A 12,070-nucleotide genomic window follows, 5' to 3' on the forward strand; every position below is an offset into this window, starting at 1 on the left:
CACTCCGGAGGCGTCACTGACTGGACAGTGATGACTGTCGTGTGCAGCTGAGATCACAAAGTGCTTCAACGGAGAGACCGGTTTGCAAAGCGCAGCGTGAGTAGACGGTTTGCTGATGAGAACAATGCATTGCCATCACAGATAATAAAAAAGATGCGTTCGTGTACCTTTGGCATGTTTACTTTAGCAAAATGAGGAAAATAAATTCCACATCTTGTGGGTCAAAGTTCAAAGTTAATCATTTCCAAAGGGCCCAATTCTCAAGAAAGATTCTAATAAAAAAGGGAAACAATACAAATGCAAAAGGCTACAGCATTGTGTCAAATTAAACTGCATCTATGGGTCTGGTTTTCGTCCAGCTTTATTGGACAAAAGTGAAGGTTTTGGGTGGCAACGCATTGTTGATGTGAAGTTATTCTCACAGTCACACTTTCATATTCTTAAAGTCCAATCAGAAAAGAGCAGCAACATCATTTGCATCTTTGTGGCAGAGCGGCATGCCAGTCATGACCGGGACGAGCGACAGTCATGACTCGGAAGTGGCAGCAAACAGGAGGGAGTATTAGCTGATGACATCAGGCGCCACGTGGTCAACCATTTCAAAGGCATGATGTCATCTGACAACATCAGCTCAAAGCCATTCTACGCCGGAGACATGCAGTTTACATGCAGACACAATACCGAGGGACATCGGTGCGCCTCTACTGAGGCTGTGGAAAAATAAATCAGTCTGAGTTCACTCAGGTTCTAAGTTGACCTTGTGGAAGTGAAGGACACGACAGGAAGTTTCTGGTTATCCACAATGTTTCAGCTGATTTCATTTCCAAGACCTGCACTCAGTCTGCATTCCCATCCGGAAATACTCAGGGGAGCATAAAGGGATGATGATGATGATGATTATGATGGGATGAAGGAAGTTGCCAGCCAGGCTTTCTAAGAGTCAAAGCTTTTAGACTTGACCCTGGAAATCACATGGGATTAAAGGAGCAGCAAATCAATCCCATCATTCCCCTTTTGTTCATTTCTTCCTTTCTGATCCGTTTAGTCAGAGTGCATTCAGGGCTCAAAGTGGCCAAGAAACAGAAAACCTTCATTCTCCTTTTCATACAGTCATAGTCTGAGGGGTAGACCCATCGCAGTGTGATGAAAGAAAGCATACAAAACAAATTTAAGAATAATGTTCCATTCCCTTTGTAGTTAGAACTCGGAAATTTCAATTTCCCAGTCGTAAAAATCAACCGGAACGCTCCCCGAAGTCGGACTCAGACGACCTCCAGTTAGGAATTTTAAGGCCTAATTCACGTTTCAATATGGCCGCTTCTAAATACGTTTATTTTACAAAACACATTTTGAAAAATGGCCTAAAATCAATGTTACATGTGCCTGCATCTATAGACTGGACAACACCACCAAGGGTTCATTACCACCAGCCCTGTTTAAGGGTCATTTAGACCCCACAAGCTTTTTTTATTCTGTGCACAATCTCACTGACCCTGTATGCATTTTTACAAGGTCTTTTTTTGTGTGTGGTTTTGGAAACTGACGGTCTGACGAGACAAATTCTCTCGCTCCCCTTCTGCCATTTTCCTCGCTCACCGTGGAAAGCTTAATCCAACTCCAGCTCCGTTTGCCTGGAAAGTCCGGTTTGTTTGGTGTTAATTGGTAATGGAATACTGATGCAGACCAAAAAGGAGAACTGTAGTCCACCTAAAAACTGGGGTCTTGATTGAAATGAACTCTGGGCAGTGAAAGTTCCTTCGAGTGACCAAAAGTATTAATGCAACGCAGTAAGCTAGCTGAACCTACCAACCAAGTTACTGGTATACTCTTCAGCTCTAGTATATGGCAGTTTTTGCTTATTTATTTATTTAGTTTCTTCATCAAGTTGATTTCAGAAATGATCGTTTTTGTCCTGGACAGTCATATTCAATAAAACAAAACAAGTGTTTCAATGAGATTAAAAATACCTATTGAAAATAATAAGGGCGGTATGAAACATACTTTTTTATTAATTCTATATTTTTGTATTAAAGGGTTTTTTCGTGACGCAGAAGTTAAAGCTTAACTTGACTTTCTGATTTTGTACTGTGTGGAGCTGATAGATTATTACAGGAAATGTATTAAAACACCTTCACATATCAATTTGTTTAGCCATAAACACAGCAAAAATCATGCAGTGGGTCTCAATAAAGTCCCTGTAAATCCAAAACAATTCAACCTTAACCAGTTCTAGACCTTAAAAACAAAGGGGAAAGATGTGCTTCAGAAAGGAAAGATTCAACAGTATCTAACATCGGTTCCACAAAGAAAAAAGATTACTCTGACAACATGGGCGGTCAGAACAGTGGCATACTCAAATAAAAGTCCATGTAAAGCAATCAGAGTGGCCCATTTAAAGTGAAAGTCCAACTGGAGGCATTCCAAGCCAGGCAGCAGCATGAACAGAGATGGCACAGAGAGCTAGAGACGACATGGAGAGGGACTTTTTATAAGAAACCCAAACAGTCCCCTCACGGATACAGTGTTAGAAATCAAATTATCCAGTTATTTCTTTGTGTTTAGGACTTATTTAGTTCAAATAATTCAAATAAATGTAATCGAAGTGCATCATATGATTTATAAATGTGTACAAGAAGTTGCAGGAAACCTCATGTCATACAAATATATAATCAGAAAATACATTAAAAAAATATCCCAAATGCACACATTACAAACTGTTGTGGATTTAATAGTTTTTATGTTAAATAGAGTAGTGATTGAAACATTTGTCAAGTCTGGTGTATTTGCTTCCTGAACATCTGTGCAAACAGTTTTTATATTTTCCATTTTCTTAATGAATGTTTTTAGATAATACCATGCAGATATTTAAATGCCCTGTAAAACCTCCACGCTGTCCTACACTGAATCAGACACATTTTCTTTATTTTTAGGTCAGTTAATATTGCCAAAATTATCTTTATTTGCTAAATGACAAAAATAATGAAATATGTTTCATTAGAGGATAATTTATTGCTTTTTTTAAACTCTGAAGATCACATTCATACAGAGTCCAATGGTTTTGAACATCATGGGAAAGCCCAGATGATGATCTCATGGCTTTGCAAGCTTCTGATAGTTTAACATCAGAGTTAAACTGAATCACACTTATGAACCTCTTTGAGGTAACTCCCCAAACACACCATGCTCTTGTGTGATTTGATGGAAAAACAAAACTAAATCGGTTAAAATGCAAGACAACAAATTGTGGAGTTCCACAAGGATAGTTTGTCCAATTTTTTGGTCTAAAGGTTCCACGTTCCTCCATTCGCACTGGAATGTACAGTTATTAAACTATCCTGGTGGAAATCTGTGAGTGGACGAAGATGCTGCTGAAGCTGGTAAGAGAGTCAGTATCCATAGTGAAACGTGTCCTGTACCTGCATGGGCTCAGTGTGGAGGAATGACTCCAAAAGTAACACGAGGAGCCAGTTTACAATTTGCAATTGTACTTGGAAGCAAATGCCTAATTTTGAGACATGTGCTCATGAAACTAGAACTGATCAGTATAGTCATAATGTCCGTGATTACTGTGGTGGCCACATCATGGCTTTCCGCAGAATCAACTGGACACTTCATAAAATATTAATACTAATGACATCAGACAGGAAGTTAAAGCTCAGGGGGCAAATGGGTTTTCCAAATGGACAATGGCCCCAAGAACACAGCCAAAATGATATAGTGGCTTAAGGACAACAAAGTCAATGTTGCTGAGTGGTCATCATAAAACCCTGATCACAGTCCCATGGGAAATAACTGGGGAGGAGAAGAGGTATATGTGAGCAAAACGGCTAATGAACCCAAAATCTCCATAAAAATATTGTGAGAAGCTTGTGGAAAGATAAAGTTTAAAAGGGAATTCTACCAAATACTGAGGAAGCACATTTAAAATCTTGAACTTTACAAATTATTTCAAAAATAATTTACATCTTCTCTTAATTATTCTGGCATTTAGCAAACAGGCATAATTTTGATAACTCTAATTGACCTCAACAAGGAAAGTTTAGTCTGATTTATTGTCAGTCAATAAATAGGTACCTCTGATTTCCTACAGCTCCGCAAACATTTGGTACACATTTGTAAATCATGCTAAGCACAATCACAGCAACACTAAGATCATATTGTGGTAACAAAGGTGTCCAAATTTTACTCTTCAAACTTTGTGTGCCATCCCTGCGAGGGATTCAGTTCACTCTCAGACAAGCAAACATATGTTTGATGTTTTGATGTTTTGGGACGTTCGGCACAGGCTTTGTGTCTTACAGTCCAGAGTGACCTCTAGAGTAAACTTGCTGTCAGCTGGGAAGTTGTGACTCCAGTTGACGTCCGCGTAGTAACTGTTGGGGACCACCGTCAGACTCCAGATCTCCCACCGAGGGGTTACTACACAGATGGGTAGTTGGGGGATAGGATCAGGGGCAAAGGGTTAAAGGTCGGAAGAAACAGGTAACACTTTATTTGACGGGGTGTGCATAAGACTGACATGACACTGTCATAAATAATTACACTTTTAATGCATAGTTGCATTAAAAGTCCATTAAAATTGTCAATTTTGCATTAAAAGTGCTCTAACCCTAACCCTACCCTAATCACCAACTGGTTTTGATTGTGAAAAATGACTCATTAGCCCCTTTCAGAACAATGAAACCTCCTTTTATGGATCATGTCATACCTCTCGTTCTCTGGACGGATAACAGTTTGTGTGTGCTTTCAGAGCATGCAGCTAGGAGACAGGATCAAATAGGCGTGGCCTACAACTTTAAGAATTGAGCCGGGCAGTATGCTAAGTGTTCAGGGTTCTAACTGGCTAACTTGTGTATCTTAGCTCTCATGAAAGTAAATAATATAGATCTTTACACAAATAGGATCTTAAGTTGTTTTGCAAAAAAATTAAAAAAAAATCACGAAATAAAAAAATGTAAACATGAAAAAGATTTCTAGATAAAAGTAAATCTGTAGTTTTCAATACTGAATCAAGACAATGAAAGTGTACTCCACAGGTCAGGAGATAATGCTTGACCTGACGGATCGCCACAGGTTTCAGAACAGATCAAAGGAGCCAATAGTATTCTCAAGGTAGGGTCTGAGTCTGTAGGTCTACAACAGCTCAGAGATGTCTGTGTGCTTCAGGATGCAAAGCCTTAAAAGTTAACAGCAGGAGTGGAAACGTAACCAATGAAGAGACATTAGGACAAGATCCATGTGTGAAAACAATCAAGCACCTTCTCCTGTTTGTCCAAAAGAACTCAATGTTTTAATGCTCAAACATTAATGTGCGCCATAGCATAGCATATTCTTATTTGCACAAATCTGCTCATCAGTTTACTTTATGTCATCTTAGGAGTACACTGGGCAGCTCTCTGATCTTTATGGACCTGTGGACTTGCTGCCGTCTTTGCTTTGCATTGTAACCTTACATCACACCCTTAAGACCTGACTCTTACAGTTCAAGTCTCTGACTACCTACCAAGTAGATTAGAGATGTAATATTGTTAAGCTAACTTTACATTATCCTCCCTTATTCCATGTCACGACCAAAGCGCAGACAGAATCCACGGTCTGAAAAGGGCTACTGGATTTATCATGTCATACAACACAATCTTCCAGTATGTCTGTTTTTAGTGCAACATACAGCACAGCCTATCACGATGCAGTCCTGACATACCTTCCTGTTTTTTGTCAGGTGGGAGAAGGCAACCATATTCCTTCAAACTACAAAGTGAGACTCAGTGAAAAGCAGTAATACAACATGTACCCAAGACATTCTGATCAACTCGCTTGGTGGTGACCAGCACAGGAACTGTGGAGGGTGTAGTTGCCTCAGTGGTAGTAGTAGGAGGAGGAGGAGGGGTTGTTGGAGGAGGGGTAGGAGTTGTAATACTAATTGTTGTGGGAGGGATGGTAGTAGGAGGAAGGGGAGGAAGAGGAGTGGGAGTAGAAGGGAAAACAGAAGACAGGGTGGCGTCCGTAAGCTCAACTACAGGGAAGGAAGAAGGAGAGAGCAGAGGGTTAAACACAAGGCAGCAGGAACATCACACAAAACTGTGACACGCTGACACTCTAGACGATGGAGTGTAGAACTGAACGCCATCATGTTCCCCTCACTGGAGCAATCACAAAATCACCCACAAACCACAGCTGTTTTTATTTTGTCACTGATGTCATTCAGTCAGAAGCTAGAACAGAGGAAAGCCAGGACAACCTTTCGTTTTCCACTGCCCTTATCTTGAGTGTGCGTGCGTGCGTGCGTATGTGCGTGCGTGTGTGCGTGCGTGTGTGTGTAGTGTCTTTTATTTTCTGGTCCTCAGAACCTGCAATCCTTTAGATGTTTTCCTCCTTGAAAACTCCACATTCAAATGACTTTTCCTGTAGCACAAGGCTACAAGGGCAGCACAGACATGTTCAGGTGTGCCGAAGCTGAGAACATCTAAAGTACGAAAGGCTGAGAACGCCACAACACTAACTAACATAGCTCAGCATTGCTACCACCAGGTGGTGAAATATTGGTAATACATGTGGCTCTTCTTGGCAATTAAGATAGTGTGTTCTACAGCAGCTATGCTTAAAATACTATAGTCATTAATCTTTTCTAGTTCTACTATAAGAAGACAAATTACTTCAACTTAGCTTATTATGAAGTCAAAACCAAAATTAAAACTTATGGGTTCAGTTTGGGTCCAATAACTTCAATGCTTGACATTAGAACAAATCTAACCAATCTGAATGAAGCTCTCTGCACAGATTTTCATAAATGACATTGAGTAATAACAATATGTGTATGACCTTTAGTTTGTCTTCTGATACTCAGAGTTTCCAGAATAACATGCATTAATGTGGAACCTTTTCAAGGAAACAGTTTGAGTTGTATTAGTTCTGTTAACCTGAACACAATGATGTAGCGGCCAGACTCATGTGAGGAACACCTTAAACCACAACACTCCAAAAAACAACACCCCAAAAAACAACACCCCAAACCTCAAACAGCATGCTATTGTCATGTATTTCATGCATATCCTTAACCAGCACTTCACTAAATTACCAGCGTTTTTAAGCCATGACAGTTCAGTGGTTTCAAAGGTCTCTTCAGGGAAAGGCTTCATGCTACCTTACTTGTCACATTCGGAAGTTGCCAATGATTCACTGAACAGTGGTGATCCATAAAGACGACATCATGACAGATGTGCAGAAGCTCAAAACCAAACAAAACAAACAAGCAAAAAAGAAGCCAGTGGATGACTAAGCAATCCAAGTGTTTTGTACCTCAGCATTCCCTACAACTTGCACACTTAAAAAAAAAGAGACATCATTGTGGTTGTATATTGAGATGCAGCAGCATTCTTTTTTTTTTTGGTAGCTACAAAAGCAGTGCCAAAAAAAAAAAACAACTTTAGCAGCTACACAAAGTTCCTTTGCATCTCAGAGCAAAACGGCAGAGACTGTGATGCAGTCAGGCTGCATTACACAGACGCACCACCAGGTGCCAGTGTTTCAGGAACGGAAGTTTAAAGTAAGCAGAGGCATAAATAGATTTATAAACATTTATGGAGTAGAAGTAATGATAAAAGAGAGCATTATGAAATGCAGCCAAACTGGTAAAACGCACACCATGCCTGTTAGACCCCTGGGAACACACAGCAGCAGCAGCAGTGGACCGACAGCGGCTTCAAACAAAGTGGAAGGATGATCAGATGGAGACAGGCAGTCACATTATACCTCATCTAATACATCGCAAGTGTGTGTCAAACTCCTTATTAATATGCTTTCAATGAGTATGATGTGCAGATGAACCCCTAGATTGTATTGCTGTTATTTGTGAATTTACCTGTTTGTTGCACATATATTATATTATATTGTTATTATTATTACTTCTTTCTTTATTCTTTATCTTGCCAAAATTTGATTTAGACATACATACAGCAATTTCCAAACCTTCAGTGTATGTATGTTAATGTCTTGAACACCAATTTTCTTGTGTGAATATGTGAAGAAATACAGAAAAAACCCTGCCAGCCTGACATAAAGCTTCCTCCTTCCATAACAGAGCCAATTCGTTCTCATGCTGCTGTGAGCAGCTCTGAAAACCAGGTCTGCATGAAGCCACAGTGGGGCAGCAACAGAACCGTCGCTAAGGACTGTAACATTGACTGCACTGCTGCTGTTGTTAGATGGACAGATAAAAGCAAAATGTCAGTGTTGGACAGCAATGGTCAATGAGACTGTGCTTTTTGTTCCCCCATTACCTACATCTGTAGCATCAGTAAAGTTTTCTGCCGGTGGAAAGAACAGAGACACAGAAGACACAGGAGAAGAGTGGGTGAGACAGGAAGGAACAAGAAAATAGCACTGTTTCAAACTGAGTCACTGGTATAAACTATAAAGGCACAGAGAAATGGGCTGGAGGACATCTTACCAGCCTAAACACTTGCTGAGCGTGAGGGAGAACAAGACTTTCAGCAGGTAACAGGAAGGCTGGCAAGAGTCATTCTGTTTCATTAGCTGGAGCTTTCAACTTCTCTCAACCTGTGTTTCTATTACAAATGTGCGCAAAACTCTGTTGATGTCCTGCTATTCTCAAAAGAACACAATTTCGCAATAGAATAAATAAATCTGTTTATGCAATGGGTCATTGCAAATCATGGAGGCAACAGATGTAATCTCTGGTATGAGATATGTTCATATTTCAGCCATGGCATTATGGCACATTGTCAGCCATCAGAGGAGGGGTCTACGTCCTATTCAGGTGTTGGAGTGAGAAGTTCCTTATACTTGTGAGCAGCTGCGTATGTGGCGTCGTTGGGAAATTTTAGTCTGCGATTTCACAGAAGAGTTATGGATTCAACACTTTGAAATGACAAACTCAACTTTTGACAAACTGATGCTATGAGAGCTCTGGTGGAGCCAGCTGCCAACAAAAAAATTATGTTCCTGCTGTATAGAAACAGTCATGACACATGATGAGAAAAAAGTGTTTCCATTGAGGTTTTGCAAATTTCAGTATGACCAAAAAAATAACCTCGTCATAGCACAAGGCTGACGTAATACTGTCATAAACATGATATAACACCAGTCATGAACATGAAGTGTCATTCGGTAAATAATGACACTTTTATTGCAAAATTGGCCATTTTGATGGACTTTTAATGCAACCTTCAGTACAGCTTTGCATTAAAAGTGCCATTATTTACTGAATAACACTTGATGACAACAGTCATAAACATTCATAAAGATTTCTTTATGTTCATAATAGGTGTTATGTCATGTTTATGACAGTGTCATGTCAGTCTGATGCACACCCTTTCAAATAAAGTGCATCCAAAAATGTTATGGAAAAATTTAACTTTTTTTCAAAATTGTCATGTTTCTATTAAGTGCTGTTGTTTTGCTGTTTCGAATTTGCACAATTTCATGATCAGTAGAAGCTCAGCTGCTGCTAAAGGAATATGTTTGAATTTGACAAATTGGTCGCATTTTAAACTAAGGGACAACATTCTTTAGGAAGCACAGACAGACTGTTGTTTCAGCAATGCTCCCGTTGCTAAAAACCCTAACCGTTATTATAAGCTACTGATGTCAGTTTAAAGTTTTAACTGAATAGATATTTTTTCTTTGCTTTAGAATATGTATGAGAAACCATGTATGAGCAGCAGCTGCTCTCTCTCACACAAGGCATACCATTGTCTCTGTTCACAATGTAATTAATGACAGAAAAAGGTATTGTCAACATTGTTCTTATATATTCCGATGCAGTAGTTTTTAAACAGCAGGTCAAAGTTCACAAAACATACAATATAAACGAATGGAAATTTAGATGAGTGAATCACTGCTGTCTAGACTTTCTAGATTTAAGACATTTCCAATAAGGTCAGTCATATAGCATCTGTCCAATAGTACAAAAAAATAACTCTATTTTAGTCCTAAGATTCTATGCATCAGGACTTTTAAAAATGATCTCATCAGCGACAGATACGCTTAAAAGAAAGCAATTTGTGAAAATAGTGGCAGTTCAAGAATCTACAGCTTGTAGAACAAGGTTTGGAGTCCAGAACATTAAGTATTCAGGTGCTGTATGGCCTTTTCTGTCTTTGACTTTGTTGTGCAAGTGTTTTATCTAAAGATGCAACAGATCATTGAAGCTTGCAGACATCTTTTATGCGCAGCTTCCCTCAGCTTGCTACGGGTCGAGGACTGGGCCAACATCTTGAGTCACTCTGCTATAAGTTAGCTGTTATACCGAGAATCATTCCAACTTGGATCAACCTGCATTTGTCACTTTGATGTCCGCATTATGAACTCAATGGCATTTGGGTCTATAGAAGACTTCTGAACACCAAGATTAGCTTAGTGTCTGTAAAACAAACCCACATCATTGGTTAGATGAGTTTGTACAGATACAGACTGAATGCTTTTCACCCATAATGCCACTGTGTACAAGAGCAAAACATGCACTGCACACTTTTAACTTTCCACTGCACTTTTAACTGCAGACAACCGGAGCTGTGAAACAAAGTTCTTTTGGAGACAGTAAGCTTTCTCCTATCATTGTAAAAAGACAAACGGAAGCTTTCAAATCATTCCCCTTTTGCCATCTATGCTCTCATATAATTAAATTTTCCTTTAAATTTTGCTGAGCTTTCTGGTGCATTAACAAAGAAAAAGTAAATTTGACTCTGATTCTGAGTTGAACTCTCCTATTAAACGATTAATGAAAATTCAAAGCTCTGGTATTTATTAGCTGAATTTAACAATTTAACTGTCCCTCAGCTTCCCGTGTGTCCAGGTGAGAGGAACATCTGGGCACAGTAGCATGAGTTTAAGTAAGGATTTTTTGGGGGGGTCAACACTTTTTCAGTCACAGTTCTGTTGGTTCTGTATTCATGGTACATCCAGTTAAGAACAAAGATTTTCACACATATTGATAGATTTCAGCTGAAATTAGTCTTTGGATTTTACCAGAATGTTTCTTCTGACTGAGAGGAATGTTGTGTGATTAGGTGTGGCTCAGTCAGAGCCCTGAATGGAGCTAAAGATTAGGGTGATGGAAAGGAGAGCTTCCAAACTGACAGCCTTAGATCTCATGAGTTAATTTGTCAGAAAATTAGTGAAAACATGCAGAAAGCTGCTCAGTTATCATGAGAAAAGCTTAGGGGCTGTGGCACCAATGAAGATTTTTATATTGATTGTTAATTATACTGCTTTTAATTAAATATAATTAAATATTATATTTAATATTTAATTATATTTAATTAAGTATATTCTGTTATTCTGAATATACTTTATAAATTATATTCTCAGACTGATGAACAGCTGATCTTAACTCCTCTCCTTTTGGCAAAACTTCATCTTTCTTAAAAAATGAAGGTTTTTTTTTTTTTTTAATGCTCACCTTCATTGGAAAAGAGCGGCGACTCCTCGGCATAGACCTCTCCCATTCCCACCTTGGTGAGCGCTGACAGGTTGAACTTGTAGCGAGCGGACCGGTCCGGCAGGCGCAGGATAAAGTCTGTCATGTTGGGACGGAACGTCTCGAACTGCTGGGGACCCAGTCTGGACCCGTTCACTGGACACAAACACAGAGCATGGTCATGGTTTACTGTGGCATCAGAACTTCTCAGTGTTAGAGGGCAATGACGGCTCCACAGATATGATGATTGGATTTCATGAATTCTATTACTATCCCACAACCAGTCTTAGTTTTTTTTTTCCTTTGGAGTGAAAATTGTGGGTAAAACAGGAAAGGTCACACCAGCAGTTTGGCTGTAATTCAGTTATTTAAAACAAAGAACTAAAACTAATCAATAATATGTTTTTAAGCCATATTGTCCAGCAATAGTTGGAAGAATCACAAAGTAAATAAAGTCACCTCTCTGGTATACGAGTTGGTATCCAATTAGAATGCCGTTGGGTTCTAATGGTTTGCCCCATTCCAAGTAGAGTGTGTCCAGACTTCTGCGGTTAATCCTGAAGAACCTGGGAGCATCGGGAACTGAAAATATTTCAAGACAGAAGAGAAAAACATGAAAGGAACAGGAGAAAA

The 12,070-nt window shown here is 39.3% G+C and overlaps 1 protein-coding gene across 2 annotated transcripts in view; it reads right to left on the bottom strand.

Moving 5' to 3' along the window:
• The window catches only part of nfasca (neurofascin homolog (chicken) a), a 71,657-nt gene that overhangs the window by 14,579 nt on the left and 45,008 nt on the right, over positions 1-12,070 (bottom strand). Inside the window, exons 26-30 of one of the 2 annotated variants that reach the window (XM_088005328.1) lie at positions 11,897-12,019; positions 11,420-11,593; positions 8,277-8,303; positions 5,792-6,013; positions 4,300-4,419 (exon numbers count right to left, since the gene is read on the bottom strand). In XM_088005328.1, the coding sequence (XP_087861454.1) occupies positions 4,300-4,419; positions 5,792-6,013; positions 8,277-8,303; positions 11,420-11,593; positions 11,897-12,019 (666 nt within the window). The remainder of the gene's footprint in view (positions 1-4,299; positions 4,420-5,791; positions 6,014-8,276; positions 8,304-11,419; positions 11,594-11,896; positions 12,020-12,070) is intronic. The other variant, XM_088005327.1, reaches the window with a different exon arrangement.

This window comes from Poecilia mexicana, unplaced genomic scaffold, assembly GCF_051168715.1.
Source record: "Poecilia mexicana isolate PSO_F unplaced genomic scaffold, ASM5116871v1 scaffold_5, whole genome shotgun sequence".
Classification (NCBI taxonomy): Eukaryota; Metazoa; Chordata; class Actinopteri; order Cyprinodontiformes; family Poeciliidae; genus Poecilia; species Poecilia mexicana.